Source organism: Patella vulgata, chromosome 4, assembly GCF_932274485.2.
Source record: "Patella vulgata chromosome 4, xgPatVulg1.2, whole genome shotgun sequence".
Taxonomy (NCBI): Eukaryota; Metazoa; Mollusca; class Gastropoda; family Patellidae; genus Patella; species Patella vulgata.
This window is the reverse complement of record NC_065882.2, coordinates 19765306-19784686: the sequence shown is the minus strand read 5'-3', so window position 1 is coordinate 19784686 and position 19381 is coordinate 19765306. Positions and strand designations below refer to the sequence as shown.

At 33.6% G+C, this 19381-nt stretch overlaps 2 protein-coding genes across 3 annotated transcripts; both read right to left on the bottom strand.

Annotated features, from left to right (window-relative positions):
- Positions 1-1347: 1347 nt before the first annotated feature.
- Positions 1348-11128, bottom strand: LOC126817454 (perilipin-2). Of its 2 annotated transcripts, none has more exons than XM_050544438.2 (10): positions 10974-11128; positions 10026-10267; positions 8966-9048; positions 8388-8477; positions 8018-8192; positions 7343-7515; positions 6884-6979; positions 6510-6674; positions 6094-6216; positions 1348-2844 (listed from the first exon to the last, which is right to left on the bottom strand). In XM_050544438.2, exons 1-10 carry the CDS (start codon positions 11000-11002, stop codon positions 2731-2733), a joined length of 1290 nt encoding a protein of 429 aa, XP_050400395.1. In that variant the 5' UTR covers positions 11003-11128; the 3' UTR covers positions 1348-2730. The 2 variants fall into 2 exon arrangements, with proteins under 2 accessions (XP_050400395.1, XP_050400397.1); XM_050544440.2 differs by lacking the exon at positions 1348-2844 and adding an exon at positions 4750-5255.
- A 4237-nt stretch (positions 11129-15365) lies between these two features.
- LOC126817442 (tigger transposable element-derived protein 4) lies at positions 15366-19257 on the bottom strand. The gene is made up of 2 exons (XM_050544420.1): positions 19120-19257; positions 15366-17603 (listed from the first exon to the last, which is right to left on the bottom strand). The coding sequence occupies exon 2, from the start codon at positions 17524-17526 to the stop codon at positions 15526-15528; it is 2001 nt and encodes a 666-aa protein (XP_050400377.1). The 5' UTR covers positions 17527-17603; positions 19120-19257; the 3' UTR covers positions 15366-15525.
- Between the last annotated feature and the right edge of the window lie 124 nt (positions 19258-19381).

Genomic DNA, 19381 nt, shown 5'->3' with positions numbered 1-19381 from the left:
GTGGACTTAAACCCCACCCCTTTCTCTGTTCTGTAAAGTGTACCGAAATTTGTCTGGGGCTATGACCTGAAAAATAAAATTAATATTTATTCAAAGCAGTTACATCTAGTGTGTTCTTTTTTTCAGTTCCATTAATACCAATAAATATAGCAGTGATAGCATTTAAATTAATACTTGGATAGCAGGACCAGTACATTTAATAGATAAAAGACTAGTCTTTTAATGTATGTGTGTGTGTGTGTGCATGCATGGAGTACTATAGAATTTACTGAATGAATGAAGTGAATACATGCTTATTTCAATGGATGGTGAAAGTTTGTGTATGGTGTACTCATCGTAGGATGGTATTGTTGATAGCAGTAATGAATTAAAGCATTTATAATTGGAAAATCAACCTTTTATGTAGGAAAATTAATGAAAAATTTTCTTCGTGTAACAATAATATTTTTAATCACAGAATGCACTGCTTTATAACGACTTCAAATAAGTAAATTTAAAATCTTTTAGGAAATTTGGTCAATGAATTGTACATAAATATATTCATCTACATTATTGTAAATAAAGAATATATGTGTAGGGATTAGTCTCATGTCTTTCGAATTTATATATACATGTATATCATTATCAATAAAACTATTTCTTCATTATGTTCTTTCTTAATCACAAGGGGGGTTGGATGGCCGAATGGTTAGCGTGTGCGCGTTGTATCATAAGGTCTGTCATTGAGTCAACTGTCGTGGTTTCGATACCCCGGTTGTACGTGACAAGGAGTCGGGTGCCTGTCCAACCTAGTGGGTTTTCTCCGGGTTCGCCTACTGCTAAAGACCCCTGCAAGCGAATTATTGAAATAAAATTAAACCATATGTTGGTCCTGAAATGACCTAGTTTGTGTCAGTGGACATTAAACCCCATTTCTCTCTCTTCGTAACAACCTGAAGTGTCCTGTCGTAATCTCATCTCCAATCTTCCATATATTTAATTAGCACCTGCAAATACATGCCAAAAAATTAGAGAATTCTGCTATCTCGACTGCCCTGGTCACAAAATATTATATGATCCTTAAGTTCATAGAAGTTCACATAACTAGGGTGGTTTAAGGCACTAGAGGGAACAACAGTTTCAAGCTATCCAGGTGCTGAAGTAAAAGTATACAAATATTACCTGCAGAATGTTTGTATGTGACAAAGGGTAGGCATGGGGTTACCTGTCTGTCCTTTAGGTTTTTTCTTCATTTCTCCCACTGCTAGATAGACATATGCTTTAGAAGAAAATTGGGAAGGACAGAGCCAATTTCAATATCCCTCCCTGACTTTATTAAGCATGGAATATAAATATGAAGACCAGCACTTGCGTTAAAAACTTTATTGTAAAAGAAAGATGCATAAATGAGATCTACAAAAGATTTTTAAAAATTGCGTATAACAGTATTGAACAAATAACATAAATTGGTGCACAAAATCTATGCTACTCACAAAAACATCAAATAATAACTAATTAAAAATCAAAGCTAAAATTATAAAGAAAATCAGGTAAAATAGCAGGCATATTATCTATTAAAACAATTTATTAAATCCTTAAATATGCAAACAGAGTTGAAATTATAGTAGAAATACTTGTCTGCTTTTGATTACTGTAAATATTGAAGGCTTCTATTCATTCCTTTATGGTAATTATTGTCTTGCCAAGGACAAATTAAACGAGGGCTTCCTTTCAATATTAACCATGAATTATAATTTCTGTATCATTGTGCTTTCCACATGGTATAATGGATAAAAACCAACCAACACTCATTACACAACTCTTGTTTCAGAAATCCATATTCCCCAAAATAAAATATTACCAGTACATTTGTACATTATGGACAGCGGTTCAGATATCAAGAACAGGGGTGAGACACTTGATTGCAACCCTTTAAAAACAATTCTGTTTGGTTGTATTTTCTACAATAATTCTTAACAGCTAAACATAACAAATACCCCCAAAAATCTATCTTTATGGAATACCAAATTCATTTCATGGATTTCCAACTTTAACAAGCACTAAATAAAACAAAGAAATCAATGTTAAAAAACTTTGGATAACAAATTTTAAGTTAAATAAAGCAATATCATAATAGAAAATATATATAACAAACCGAAGAAATGATTTAGAACTTATATCCTAAATAAAATAAGATACCCAATACAATTTATTGGATTTTTCAGCAAGGAAAATTATATCTAACCCAATGAAAAAGATGTTTTCAATGAAATAAGGAGCATAATACAATTGGATTTTTCGGCAAGAAAAATATATATTTTTATTACAAATATTCAACTATAAATTAACATAACATTAATTAACATAATCACGTCATTAAAATAATGTGTACCACATCTATTCATGATTATAATTAGAACATTAAGCATATTTAAACATAAGAGTTGCATTAGACTTTAATAATTATTTACTGTGACTAAATTAATATACTGGTCACATTGCTTAACATAATCACAACATTAAAATAATTTACATAATGTGTACCACATCTAATGATGATTTTAAATAGAATAGATGATATGTAGCATCTTAAAGAAAGAGTTAGGTTAGATTAACTATAAATTACAGTAATATAACATTAATTAACATAATCACAACATAAATATAATTTAAATAATGTGTACCACATCTAATAATGATTTTAATTAGAATGTGCAATATGAAGCATATTATATAAAGTGTTGAGTTAGATTATGCTTCAATGTCACTAGCCATTCCTTCATCAATTTGGTACACACCAACACCATTACAGTTCACAATCTCAGGATCTTCAAGTTGGATATCATTCACATCAAAATCTAAAGACTAAAATAAACAAGGGATTTATATGATCATTTTTAACAGTAATTTACATGTATATCTAATTTCAAAGAACATAACTCTCATAATGATTTATAATATTTTAAAGGTCAATAAGACCACGGGTGGTTAGAATATAAAAATTGTAATTTTCGTATTTTTAAGATGTTAAATTTCCTGTATAGTCTCTGATGTCATTTGGGGGATTTTTAGTCCCTTGCCAACTAAAATATTGTGAAAGCTGAATCTCTAATAGGAATAGCAATCTAAAAATGGTTCGTTCGGCATTTAAAAAGATGTGATCAAATACAAAAATGTATAAAAGGAATTTGGGTCAAAAAAAAAACACCACCACCTACAAAGATGCTCCTCTTTTTAATCTGAATGAATCCAAGCAAAAAGATTATCTACCTTTCATATTTTGATTTCTAAATGTTAAATATTCAGTAAGAGTGCAATTTACCAACTCCCAAAAATGCTGTGGCAATCAGTGTCTTTTTTGGGTAAGAGAAATGTCTGTCATAAAATTCATCTACAGGAGTAGCAAGATAATGCTTTTCGTAAATTATTATTTTTAAAATAATGCAATATTAAAGTAGCATTTAAAAGTTAATTTTTTGCTTGCATTTGTCTTGGTTTACAGGATTTTTATCTCAATATATCTTGTTTCTCATTATTTTTCACTTGATCAGTAGTTCAAAAATCATAGAACTGGGACAATAAATGGTTTACTAGCAGTCCAGCATTAAGGATCATGTGATTATAATTAAATTCAAGGAACATCTATTCATATAACATTTGTGTATTGACAGTAAGATAAAAATTTGAGCTACAGCAGGCAGTAAATTATGGCAAGAATAAGCTCCCATAGTAAATGCAGCCATTATGAGGCTCTGGTGGGTGTTCAATCCTTCTTATGACTTCAGTCAAATTAAGTCTGAAGAAGAATCTTCATTGATAAGATTCATGAATATTCATGAAGTCCCTGATCGACTGGTTCCAGTGATACTTAAAATTATATTGCATAATCATTGTTAATCGTTGAAAGCCTTTATGTATGGAAGATCTCAAGGGCTGTGATGATTAAGCCATAGGGCATTGGCCTCGCGACTAAATCCTGGATTCTTTCACTTTCAGTACTTCCTTGTCAGAGGTTGCGTATGTGGGGCTGACAGTGTACCTTACCAGTTAGAATCCAATTAAGGGTAAGCCAAAACACTGCAGTCAAGCCAAATTCTCCCCTCTCCCTTGCATGCATAACCATTTAAATGAAAAATACCCTCCTAAGTATTGTGTTGTTGATATGAAAGGTTTCACCCTCGACAGACCTATTATTAGGATATTTATGCTTCACCTCGGATAGATTTACGAACTAACCTATGGCATATATTTTTCAGTAATTTGCTTAAGTATAGGGCTTTAAGCAGTGAAAGCAAACTAAGGAAATTCACATGGTTTGGCAGGCAATGCTAATCTTTCTTTGTCACATACATTCGTAAAATAAAAACCACAACACTTGAATTGATATCAGAACTTACACCACTGTCCCAATCTCTGAACTCGACTTTATTTAATAGAGGAAAGTCTGGGGTGTCCTATGTCAGTCCCTCCGCAACTTATTTTGGAGTTTTTGCAACCTTTTTAAAATTTGCTCTGATTGTTCTATTGTCAAAGTTTTGAAGCCAATTAATATAACAATTGCAGAGTTAATGCACATAAAAGTTGATCAGATTCAACAGGTCTGATTTTTCTAGACAATGGCTGTTGGGATGGAATCATGCTGGAATTTGTTTGTGGGAACCTATTTGGACTGTTAATACATATCTGACTAGCATATTTGAAACGGGACTTCAATTTATCTGAAGAATGAAAGTTTTATATCTCCAAATATTAAGATAAACCACAGTCATATATGTTACGAAAAATGTAATATTTATTCGATGTGTATGAGTATATTTAAGATAAACTGTAATACAGGTTTTGATATACATGTACATGCAGTGACAACATAATATATAGATCACAAACTCCTAGACATTAAGAAAGCCCTACTAACAACAGTGATACAATGGTTCGTGATTAATTTCATAAGACAATAGACCCAGTTTCAAAATGTTCTTTTAAATTCCTTTAAAATTAACTTGACTAAAATCATATTCCAAGTTAAAACCAATGATAACAAGATTGAAACTTTGGAAAGAGTTCAATACAAATTTAAGATGCGTTTAGTTTTCAAAATTTCTTACTTTAAAAGACCTTTTAGCTAAAATATTTAAAGGATAAAGACAACAGACTTTCATAAACACATTTAATTGTTCAATAATTATTTAAAATTGTTAAAGTAATAATTATTTAGATTTTGATTCTAAATTCTCCATTTCAATTTCCTCAGATTCAGACTTCTTTTGACTTCCCACCTGCCAAAAACAAAGAAAGGTTCGACATAAAGATCTGATAGACAAAATAAACAAAGATCAAATTAGGAAGTGTTGTTAATAAACAAAATATTGAAAGACAGAACAAGATACCAAAATCACCTTTTACACATAACCCCAGGTTGTTAGAATAAAAACTGTTTATACAGAACATAAAACTACTTCTGTCTGACATCTTATTATTCCAAACTCTCTGCAGGTACATGTACATGAACAACTTCAACCAAATGTATTTCACTTCTTAAACCCACATTATACAGGACTTCTACACTTAATTGTACTTAATTTGATTATTTAACATTTAATTAAGAAAATTTGGCTTGGAGGTGAATAAAAAGAGGTCAATTAAAGGATGTGAGCAAAGTGATGCTAATTTGTTTTAAAGATATCCTGTTTATATCATCGGCAGAGAATGCCTAATGTTGAAAAATAATCAGTTTATCATATATTAGTAAATACTGAATGGAACGGAACCATTTTTGGACTGATATTCCTTTTAGAGATTAAACTTTCACAATGTTGTTTACAAGGGATCCAAAATCCCTGAAATGGCGATCATAGATTTTAATTAAGCTTTTGATTTGGTGTTCTGTGTAAGTTTTATATACATAAATCATTATTCCATTTTGTGTTAGATTTACCATTCATTACAATCAACATTCATTCTAGTTAATATACATAAAATATTGTTATTGTAGAGTTCCCTTTCCCTTAAAGTTATCAATACTAGAAGCTAATTAAATACTACATCGAAGAGGTCTGTGATTGTGGTGTGCATGCAAATTTTAAATAAAACAAACAATTATAACAAAATACTAACCATCCATCTCACTGGTGCCATAATTAAGGTGTCTGCTGCGAAGGAAAGCGTTTCTGTCAAATATCCCAATTTGTCTTTTGTTTGCGTAAGGGCCCAGGCTGGAATTTCATCGTAACTGTTAACCTATAAAAATAATTTGTAACATAAAAGTTCCATATCTAAATCAGGGTGTGCTGTGTTCTTCCAAGTTATTTTATGCAAGTCGTGTTCTGCACTACATTTTTAGAAATGTCTGTATAATAATATTATGCATGAAAATTCATTATATTCAACTGAAGTCAACATTTTCTGTCATTGGCAGTTTTAATTCGATTTCGATTCACACTAAAATTATGAATATTTCTCTGAACACTGATTAATTTAATAATATTATAATATTCATTCAAACTGAGTGTAAGTACATATATTAATTTTACCTTTGAGAATGATTGGTAGATATCATCAGCATACTGTTTGGCTAGTTTCATTTGATTGTTCAAAAATTCAGATTGGTTTCCAGCGAAGGATGTGATAGTTGTTACACTGTTTTTGACTTGACGAGCTAGACTTCTAGCCATGATGATACTCTTGTCTTCCAAAGTCTGTAAAAAAAAATTTATTGGTGTTAAAACAATTACTATATTAAATGGTTTTCAAAATCACTAATGTTTTTAGATTATAATTTCAAAGAAATAACATGGAAGAATTAATGAGCTCTGAACTTTAGAAAGTTTGCAAGAAGGTGACGAATACATACACTCGTTAAAAATGGGTATATGGTAATGTGGAAATAAGTTCTGAAATGCATTACCTTGGGGTCTGCAATATCTTCTTCCATGGTTAGTTTGGTCCATGTCTGACCTGCATGAGTCTTGGCACCATCGATACTTGATCTTGCATACTCAATCTGTTGACAATTTATAAAATAAAACAAACTGTTAATGACGTCAGCTGAACTGGATAGAATTTGTGTGAAAATTATGATTTATTAAATTAATTTCAATCTGCTTCTAAACTTGATACCTAAATCTGACATTTAAAATGCTTAAGAAGGGTCAATGTACCAATCGCATATGGTCCTTATTGTTTGTTTCATCATCTTCCATTTTGAGACTTAGATTCTAGAAGATGGTTTCATTTCGACCAATTTCCTAAAAGACTGTTTCAATTCGAACAACTTCCTAACATCAGTGTTAGTTAAAGCTCTCTTAATGTGTTGGAATTCAGTCCTTTTTATTTTTCGAGTCAAACCAAACCAGGCATAACTTACCAAATCAACATTAAATTTTAATTTGTTAATAGCGTCTTGACTTCTAACTTTAACTTGCTTCAGATCTATCATGGCTTGTTTGTACATTCTTTGTCTAACTTTATTACTCATGGCAGAAACTCTAGTAATAGGATTCTTAGTGACCATATCCACCTCCATTTTAGAAGTTTCATCTGAAAAAAACACAAGATAAATACATATTTATCAAAACTAAACTGCACTGAATTCTTCATTTACTGCACATTTCATCTCAAAATTTTAACAAACTTATCTATTTAAATATTGAAAAGTACCAAAAAAATCCATTATTAATAGATATTAATGCAAAAAGGAGTCTACTCAGCCAGAATAATTTGGTGTCATTTATCAGCTTTTAATCATACTGATTGTTGAATATACAAATTTATTTAGAAATTACCACAGTTTATTAGTTTAGTGACATTATTCAATACTCTTTAATAATGGCCATTGTTTACATGTTAACGTCACTTACTTTAAACAAACGATATTTTGGTTGCCTACTAATTTAAGAATTAGACTATTCAAATGTCATATTTGAGTTTGTTGATAACCATAATGTATTATGCTTTAACTCATGCAAAGATTTGAAGTGGATGTTTTTTTTTTCATAAATTTGAAGATATTAGCAACTAAATCAGGGTCATTTACACATACCTTCGTCTTCTGGAAGATATTTATCTACACAGTTTTCCGAAAATGTTAGAACAGTGTCAACTTGGTTAGCAACAAACTTTCCATAAGATGTTTCCAAAGTTTTATTAAGAACACCCTGGCCAACATTCTGTACTTTGGTGAAACCATCAATTCCAATTTTCTTTACACGTTTAACCTAAAAAATAAGACAAAATTCTGTTTTAGAAAAATTATTATAAAATTTTCGATTATATAATTCTTAACTATAAAATTTTTAATTTTATACACTTCATGAGCATTAAGTATCAGCTATATATATACTTTAAATAGACAATGGGTTTACTGCTTTTGGAAAGAAGTACTAGCTAAATGTATTATGAATCAAGCTTACCTGGTCTGTTCCAACAGATACTACAGCATTATATCGATCAACAGCAGGCTTGACTAAATTACCACATACTTCTTTACTATCTGATATTACCTATTAAATACAATAAGTTACATTTATTGATAAACTTTAAAAAAAATAAAATGAACTATAAAGAATAAAATTCCATTATAAGCTTACAATTATTAACGGTCAAGTTAATATCAGGATTTACATCTTTGTTTACATAAAGGCAAAGTTTTAAGTTTCCGCCTACTACATGATCTACTTCTTTTTTCATATGAACACAAAGTTCAAAGTTCAGGTTTCACTATTACTAACCATATATTAATGTAGGCCTATAAGGAAATAATGTGAGGTACAAAGTTCTCATGTGATAATGTATCATGAAATGTGCATTTAACTTTGCTGTGAACTATATCTAAATAGGCATTCCACTGATAAGTTTGATAAGATACATACATGTACAATATTATGTCATATTAGGTGTCTGTGAATCCTGAAAAGTTCAACTTCCACTGATCAATTAAACAAGTGGACAAAGGTCAATTCTAAATGTAAGAGATGAAGATTAAACTCACCTGATCAGCTGGCTTCGTAATAACAGGATATCTTTGTTCTAGTTTCGCCAATTGTTGAACAGCAATACTATTCACATAATCAACTTAAATAAAATGATACACAATTAAAGATACATTGTTCCAAAAGTATTTATCAGGTGATTATATCCAATGAAAGCATGGCAAATTTGGTATATATGGAAAGTACAGACACCCAATCTTACTAGAAAAATACTGGATTACCCGAAAAACACCCATGGGGCAAGCACTGGGCAAAAATGTCAGGGTTTCACTAACTGGCACCCCGACTGTTGTCTGCCAGATATTGTGTGCTACCTTGACTGAGGGAGCGGTTGTTATTTCTTGATCAAATGGTTAGGCGGTTTTGGGAACATTCAGGGGTGTCAACGTACGAAAGACTCTGCAATTAAATGGCAGAAAAAGTAGTTGACAGAAAATGATCGAGAATTTACTTAGACCTCAATATGTACTGGTATGATAAATAGACAGTAACGAAAAAAAATACATTCTGAAAAATGGAACCTCCCTCATCTAACAACAGTTTATTTATAGCTTGAGGTATTTCCTGACGAATACAAAGTTTTGAGAGGGATTTGAAGTCAATTTTTGATGGATTAATTAGTTTGAATATGTTTTTAGTCCAAATATATCATCAAATCACACAGTTTGTATGTGGTAAAGTAGCTTTAAATACAAATCCATTTGATAAAATATAGCACCATCAATCAGAAAATCTCTGCAAAAGGAATGGATCCTCAAGAATTTATGCTCTGACTTTATGCTAAAGCTACATTCTGGTTGAGATTATTCAATGTATTAAATGGGATTTGGACAGTTTTATTTATAATAGGGCTTTAATCAAAATCTGAAGTGTGCTGACAAAGATATTGTCCATTAATCAATAAAAGAATTAATATCATCAAAGTGCATTCAACCATGATAGTATGACATGCCTTGGGCTAGGCATGTATTATATACTGTTAGACCTAAAATCATGCTTTAAAGTGATTTTCTGAACACTTCTTCCATATTATTAAATCTATAATAAAATCAATCTTACTTTGAGGTTGAACTTTTTCAACCAATGGCATTGCGGTGCTTGCTACAGTTTTAACACTGCCTTCTGCAATATTCAAAGACATTCTAAACAGGGCATTACTTTCTTTTGTTTTCTGGTACATTCCACATCCTGCGTTCCAGGCAGAATGAACCATTGGTAGATTACCTAGTCGAATAATAAACTTTTCTTCAGCCATTCTTGCGTTTTCAGCAGCTATACTTTGTCGATACATTAACTTTTTTCTGTAACAAAAGAAAAAATTGTTTATATTGAACAACATGCGATATGATTATTTATTACAAGGAAATGAAAACTAGACCCAATATGTAGACCTAATTTTGAACAGGCTTAAATTTTGTAGGCCCTATACTGGTAGACCTAGATCACACAAATTGGACAAATTTTTGGAGAAACAGTTTCCAGAAATATGCACTTTGTTAAAAAGGGATGGGTGACACTTATGTTGGGGATGGGTCGTGACTAAGAAATCTCGAATCTGTAGCAAAAAAAATTAATTATATTGACATTGACATGTATTTTGTGAAATATTGGGCCATGTTAGTCCCAAGGGCAAGATGACCTAGTTTGTGTTACCCTCCATTCCTCGCTCTCTCTCTCAATTGTATAACAGATGAAAACAGCTATATTAATTAATATTATTATATTACTACAGTTGATTAAGACCTACTGCGTGCACCCAAACATAATAAATCCACCCCTGTTCGTCCCGAAAGAAATCAGACGGTGCAATGGTCAAGGTTTCAATGATTTGCCTGATGGCCACTACACGTAAACAAAGAAAATTCTCCGGCCAGTGTCCAGCATTAATTATAATAATATGCAAAATAGTAATCGTTTTAGTTCCTTCATCTATTTTTGGCTTAATACAAAAATGTTACATGTGCATTATCAAGAATAACAAACGCTTCCAAAACAATTAACACTCACCGAACTATTATTGAAGACAACTCCAACATAAATGTACCGTTTTGAGACCCCACTGCTTTTATAAATACTGTTTTCGTCAGCCGTAGTCCAAAGGTCAATCGTGATTTCTACGTGACGGTTAGTTTACTGTGAGTAGTGTCAGTTTGGGTGAGCGGTAGAGAGTGTGTGATTGGTCAAAAGATAGTTTATTGCTGGCGCATGAGTCAAATGTTTTTCCAAATCTATAAATAACCTGTGAGTTAACTGCGTGAAACTGGAGTTAACGGAATGGGTCCAATGTTCAACATAGTAAAATCACCATGTGCCATGATGTGGAGTATCACACTGGACTTCAAAATGTAGGCCTACAGGTCCACGAGATTACATTGTCTACTGAATAAAAAAAAGTACATTGTATAATCCCAACGTAACGGTTATCATATAACTTAATATAAGTTATTTTTATAAGCTTATTCAACAATAAATTAATTTTAACTACCATTAAAATGTTTAAAAATGGTTATGAATCAATTAAGTACCGGTAACAGGGCCCCGCCGGTAACGTACTTGTTTTAATTCATTTTATTTGTACCTACAATTTAATTAGTAATAGTATCCAATTAGGTCGACCAGTATTAATTCAATTATTGCTAGGAATTGTTTTCAGGAATTATAAATATAAAATATATCTGAATCTTCAAATGAATTTGCCACATTTTAGCCCACAAATAATTCACATATAAATGGCAGTAGTCCTATTGTATTTGTTGAACGGATCGCCTGGCAAGGAACAGAGTTGCTCATGAGATGGGTCAAAAAGCAAAGTACCGTATACACGTTTTAGTGCACATAAAAGAACTCTGGACAATACTAATGTCCAGAGTTCTTTTATGTGCATTAAAACGTGTATACACAGCACTGCCCGAGCTAAATATCCCTTATAGCAAATAACTAGCACAGTATGGCATGTGTAAGGTTAATAGCTCATACAGTGCAAATAAGTAAGAACCACACATATACCCTCAAAGCAGCCAATTATAAGTTGTCCACCTAGCTAGTCCATAAAATCGGTCATATTTTACTTGTTTTGTAAGTACATGTATTAATGGGGTAATGGCACAATAAAAATGAGCTATGGGCAACAACCTATGTAAATGTCAGAAAATTTCAAAATATGATAGGCTTCTTGTTTTGACAATATACCCTGTTCACATCATTATTTTTCAATACTAAACGGAACTGAACCATTTTTGGAATGTTAGAAGTTAACTTTTTAAAATATTAAAAATCCCTCAAATGATAACCAGAGACTTTATTTTGTACTTTTTAAAGTCAATGATATATACTGTATAAAATATTGGTTGTATACATAATACAGCAAAAAGATATCCTGTGTCTAATTGGGTAGAAATTTCATAAATTTATAAGACATAACTGCATTTCTAAGGACCTCACAGTACCAGTCAGTAGCCAATTAGAGTCCTACAAAAGCCACACCGTAAATCAGGCCAGTTTTTAGGTGGGTGCACAGTCTACAGTGGATTTAGAGTGATGGTCGGCAACTTTTTTTTCGGGGGGGGGGGGGGGCATTTATTCAGGCCCCCCTCCTTGCCCCCCGGTTGCTACGGGCCTGCTCTAAATACTGGAGTATTTAAGAACTTTTTTTAAAAAAAAATCTTCTTCTCATTAATTTCTGTTTCCCGCCTTTCGAAGAAAACAGGGGACTATTAAATTTATTGGGTTCGTCCTGGTCCGTCTGACTGTCCGTCCGTCACACTTTTTGGGACACAATAACTTTCCTTCTAATTGAGCTAGAAGGTGAGCATTTTTTGCTTAGGGTAAGCAGAGATATTCAATTTGATTGGTTGATGCTTTGGGAAACAATAAATTTACTTCTAATTAAGTGAGAGTGATGAAATTTGGTGTATAGTTTCATTAGATCAATACCTTCAATCTGTTTCACAGAGAATTACGAGTATTCTAATATCTCTGTAAAAGATGACCGCCTTTAACACGTGCCGTCACAGCGCATTGGCTGAATGGCGTGTGCATTGTTTACGTAAGACGTTACTGCTTCGGGCAGAATTCCGCCTTTTAGCCATTTTAATACCCATTTACACTAAATAGGAAATAATTTTTATCTAAAAATACGTCAAACGTCTTTATTTATTTTTGTACAAAATCAAAATTAGAATTTAATTTGTCGGTGGAAAAAAGTTAATTGAGACTCATTAAGTCGCATTGATGTCATCCTTATCAGTGATTGTAGCGGCCTAGCGAATATTCACTTCTGATCAGTGTGCAATACCTTGACCAAGTTCGATAATGAGCATTTTCTGCTCAGGGTGAGCAGAGCGATAAGCAATTTGATTGGTCGAGACTTTGGAACACAACGACTCTCCTTCGAATCGATAAGCAATTTGACGGGTTGATGCTTTGGGACACGATAGTGGTAAAACTTGGTGTATAGCTTCATCACATCAATACCTTGACTAAGTTTGATTATATGAGACCATTTTCGGCTCAGGGTAAATAAAGAGATAAACAATTTGATTGTTGGGACTTTAGAGCTCGACAACTTTGATTCAGATTGAGTGATGGTGGTGACTGCTGAAACTTCGTGTATAGTTTTATTATATCAATACCTTAACAAGGTTCGATGCTGAGCATTTTCTGCTTAGGCAAAGTCAGACTTCAATCCGATTGGTCGAGACTTTGGAACACAATAACTCTCCTTTTAAAAGGTAAAATGTTCAAAATTGGTGTAGGTGTCCATTACGTGAAAGCCTTGATAGTTCGTTCATGTGCATTTTCCACAAAGGCTAAGCAGAGATGAGCAATTTGATTGGTTGAGACTTCGGAACGCGATAACTTTGGTTCTAATTGGGTGAGAGCGATGAAATTCTGAGTATAGATTCATTATATCAATACATTGACTAGTTCGATGATGAGAATTTTCAGCTTAGGTTAAGTAGCAATAAGCAATTTGATTGGTCAAGACTTTGGAACATAACAATTCTGCTTTTAATTGAGGTATCGATGTTCATTGGGTTCAATGAATAATATTTCCTATTAAAGCTAGACTGAGCTAAGTAATTTATTTGGTCGATGCTTTGGGACAAGATAACTTTGATTCTAACTGATGGAGAGTAATGAAACTTAGTGTATAGTTTCACTCACTACAAGGTACTTCAAAACCTGAGTTTGATAGTGAATATTTTTTGCTTAGACTAAGCATAGATATCAGTTTTATTATTTGATACTTTTCTACAGTGATTCACTCACAGATACCCATTGCTTATGTAACAACTTTAGAATTTTTGAATTTTTTTAGGTTATGTTAACTCAGTTAGGGAATAGCGATAAGGGTTTTTAATGACATCTTCTGGGAGCCATGGTGGCCAAGCAGGTAAGATGCTGGCTTGCTAGCCTGGTGGTCGCAGGTTTGCACCTGGTGTTGGCCGTAAAAAATTCATTAGGATTTTCCGGCGTGGTTTCCCCCGTGTCAGATGTATAGGACGGAGGGTCTGAGAAGGACAGCTGTCTTGTCATTTAGATGGGACGAAAAACTGAGGTCCTGTGAGTACACACTGGCATGCACATAAAAGATCTCTTGGCAGTTAGAATTTGATATAAGATAAGAGGAGGCCGTAGCGCCTCATAGCACATTGTATGGCATATACATGTACCCGTCTTCATTAGCCAAGTCGAAGCAGAACAATAGGAAGTAATTATGTCAACATATCCTTTCCATAGTATAAAACGATCCTGAATGTCAATGTTACCTGCCACAGGTAACATTTCCACCAATAAAAAAGCTGTGATGTAATTTCAGTCCTTCTGCTCATGGAAATATAGACTAGAATATGAGCCGAAGGACTAAATTTTAATGAAATCTTATATGGCTTGTATGGATGACTGTGGTGCTGTTTGGTCATTTACTGTCTTTGAGTGCAGCTTTTTTTATGTGCTCTTAAAGATGCATTACGTATGATTTGGAGAAAAGGCTGTCCATTCTTACTATATTATTTAAAAATAGATAATTAGAATTACTTTATTCTAAGCAAAGTTATGAATGTTCAAAGTTTTGACAAGATGTAGTGTAGGTTGTTTATTAGCAGTAGCAACTGTAGGCCTACTTTACATCCATTTTTTTGTTCAATTTTTAAATGTCTAAATAATAGTTTACCAGTATATAACATTTGAGCGAAAATAAAAACCTGCAATAGGCAGATTTAGCTCTTACATAATGCATCTTTAATTACCTCAAATCTTGTTAAAATATCTTTAGGGTCGGATGCAAGTCATAATACCTTGACATTGTGAAGATGGCACAGAGGCTACACCACCCCTAATATAGACTGCAGCAATAAATTAAAACTCATTTTTCTTTACAAATCAAAAGCCTTTAAATCACAGATCAGATTTTATTTTAGCCCATTTACTAAATTGGCAAAATTTTCTTTATAAATTAATAGAGTCATCAAACATGGATCAAATTTTGTATCTACTGAATATATATATAACACAGAAATCAAGTCACATTCATTCAGTTTCATGTATTTTTTTCAGCTTAGTTCTTTTCAGTCACGTGAACTTGTACTTGTGGTAAGTTTGAACTGTTGAGTGAAGTACTTTCTTTTTGGTAAAAGATTGGTTTTCTTAAGCGTGTTTTAGATTTTTTCCTTAATTTAGTTATATGATTTAACACTGATATTTCCAAATGATAGATTTTATCGAGAAGTACATTATCACCTTTAGCAAATATTTTCAGATTTTTAAGAGAAGACAGAGCATCTTCTTGTGTGACCTCGGGCAGCACAATCTCTTGAGTCCGTGTTTGACTGGAAGTAGATGATTCATTAGATTGATTTATTGCTCTTTGATTTTGACCACTAGTTTCAGGAGTTGGGTCTTCTGGTTCCATTTTGACATTACTGGCAATAGCCTCCTGAATAAGTTGACTCTCCCAATCTTCTGTCTCATAAACATGGCATGGAATTTGAGAATCAAATTGAAGATAGACCTCTGTAAACATGGGCATGAATTTGAAGGCCATTCCTGTTTCTTCAACAAGCTCTATTAAATCAGTTGGGTTGTTATCTTCCCATTCCTCTCCTCCTGTATCTGCCGCAAAGCCAACTGCTTCAAAACAACTAGCGACGGTTGATTTACGAACATTATTCCAGCTCTGTTTAATCCAGTAAACAGCATCCAACTCAGTTACATCCTGAAGCACACTCCTTGTATCCTCATTATACTCATTTCTAGCCAACACAGCCTGTAAAAATCGTCTACGATAATGTGCCTTAAAGTTGGTTAAAATCCCTTGTTGTAAAGGTTGAAGAAATGTACCAGAATTGTCTAAATAGTATTTGATGCTGATATTTTTAAGTACAACACTAGCTAAATGGCCCGGAATCATTTCCATAAACAGTGCTATGTGTCTGTCTTGCTGTTCTAATTGTTCATCTAATTCTCTTAACCAGTTTGAAAATATTTCAGCCGTCATACAAGAGTTTTTGTTTTGAAGCCAGCGAACAGGTAACTCATCCATGTTACAGTCTTGTAAAGATGGTGGTCGGCCTTCCTTAGCAACAACAAGTGGTTTCAATTTTTCTCCTGCAGCACTACAACAAAACAAAATAGTAAGTTTGTTTTCGGTAAAATCTAAATTGTGATGGGAACCAAAACAAACAGTACCATCAACGTAACAACGATCGGGAAGACCTTTATAAAACAAAGCTGTCTCACCGCAGGTAAATATATTCTCGGGTTCACAACCTTGAACTTGATATGGTAACATCTTTGCCCACGTGCTAAAAATTCTGCTCCCTGGATCTGCACAGTCACAACCACCGGTGCGCAATTGGATATTGAACTTTTTCTTGAGACCACTTAACCATACATTTGAAGGGGTAAACGATACACCTAACTTTGTGGCAAAATCTTTAGCTTTTTCTTGTATCATAGCTCCATTAAGTAATATGTTTTTACTTTGGGCTATACCAATCCATCGAAGGACTAACTTGTTTAAATCTTCTAAATATTCACCTTTCTTGCACCGTCTAAAATTTTTACAGTTCAAAGGAATTTCATTATTTTCGTATGCATCTTGATATTCCTTTTTTCTTTTTAATATATTGTTGACAGATCCTAATGATATGTTAAATTCCTGAGCTAGATTTCTCTGGCTTTTCCCAGTTGCTTCACTAACTTGTATCAGCCGCAATTTTTCACTAAGTGGTAAATCAGTCCTTGGTTTCTGTTTGGGCACACAAGGGGAGCATCCTGGTCCACATGGCCCACATGCAGGACCACATGTTGCACCACCAGAACCACACGAAGAAGAACTTTGACCACATGTAGAAGTACTACCACACGACATGGCAGCAACAGACAATGCAGAAGTATCAGAAGATGTTGTGATTCTATTGTGCACCGTTGTTACTGAAGAATCTGATATGTTAAACACCATATAATTTTCATGGGGTGGTTTACTTTTGAAATCTTTATTGCACATTGGTGTGGTGGCTTTCACCTTTATAACTCCCTTTTCTTCACCTTGTGACATTTTGCCTGTCTTGGCTTATTGCTTGTATTTGTTCACATTATGTAGTAATAAAAGCCATCATGCTCATTATTGCTCATCTGAAATAAAAAAAAGAATTAACATGTCACTTGTTAATAAATAATAATATTCAAACTGAGATTTATCAGTAGCCGGATTAACAATAGTTGAAAGACAACAACTCGTTTGATTTTAGTATATATAACTGTATAATATGTTATTCCAATTACCGAAATGAAATGAAATGAAATGGGGTTTAATGTCCTACTGTTCTGCTCCTTAACTGGGCTAATGAAGACGGGCATACGCCATACAGTGTGCAATGAGGGAAATTTTGCCCGGGCAGCGGCACTACGGCCTACTCTTATATCGAATTCTAACTGCCAAGGGATCTTTTACGTGCACGCCAATGTGTACACGGGACCTCAGTTTTTCGTCCCATCCGAACGACTAGACAGCTGTTCTTGTCAGGCCCTCCGTCCTGCATCACTGGCAAGGGAGAAAATCTGGATGAACTTTCTCGGCCAATGCAGGGATTGAACACCCGACCTCCAGGCTAGCGTGCCAGCGTCTTGCCCACTTAGCCACGTGATCCCCCAAAATATTCCAATTACCAGAGTGTCCGATGGTACTGTTGACTTATACAAGGAATTTTAAATGTCAACTTCCTGAACATCCTAAATAAATGAGAACCTGTATCAGGTGTTCCAGAATGAATGTCGCAAATGTAAGAAATTAAATGAAATAGGGTTTAACATCCTACTGTTCTCCTCTGACTGGGCTAATGAAGATGGTCATATGCCATGCAGTGTGCTATGAGGGAAATATTGCCCGGATAGCACACTACGGCCTACTCTTATATTGAATTCCAACTGCCAAGGAATCTTTTACATGCATGCCAATGTGTACAAGGGACCTCGGTTTTTCATCCCATCCGAACGACTGGACAGCTGTCTTTGTCAGGTTCTCCATCCTGCATCACTGACATGGGTAAACCATGCCGGAAAATCCTGATGGACTTTTTTGGCCAACACCGAAAGTGAACCCGCGACCTCCAGGCTAGCGAGCCAGCATCTTACTCACTTAGCCACCGTGGCTCCATGCAATTAAATGTAAAATTCAAAGTATCAGTATCGCAAATCAATTACCCACACTCCTACCATATCAAAGCTAGGGGTCATTACCTTTAATATTTTACTGATAGCAACATAATGCCTGACCAAGATTTCGTTGATATATTTCTATCATTAATATACATCAGAGAACACAAGAGTCAACAGGTGTATATATATATAATTGCCAAATATCTTGAAATTTCAGAATCATAATCATTATATAGGGTATCGTAATCATTAGATCTACAACAAAATGTTTATGTCTCGGTCTGGATAATTCATAACGAAGTTCATGCAACTCGTTACATCACTGTTCACCGATCGAACCAATATTTACTATAATTTAGTAATAGTATGACGGATCATGGCCCGTATTCCACATTCGTATCTTACAGCAAATACGCTTCCAAGTTATGTTACTTTAAACATCTTATTAATAGTTATTGCTCGATACCGTTAAATAAGTTACATATATATTTACCCCTTTTTATTTCAGGTTTAAATGCATTGTCATAATTATGTTCACAGTTTCGCTCTTCCGGTAAACTATTTTTATCACGTTCACATTGCTTTAACTGTACATGTCAGTATAGTTTATAGTGCGTTTCATATAAGTGGTCCCATTCGGTTGCGCCGAATTTTTATATTGGCTTTGTTTCAAAGACTGTTTTTAATGGGTGCAGGCTGTTTCGTAACCGAGCTGTTTCGTACTTAGTTCATTGTTTCTCACTTCGTACCTCAAA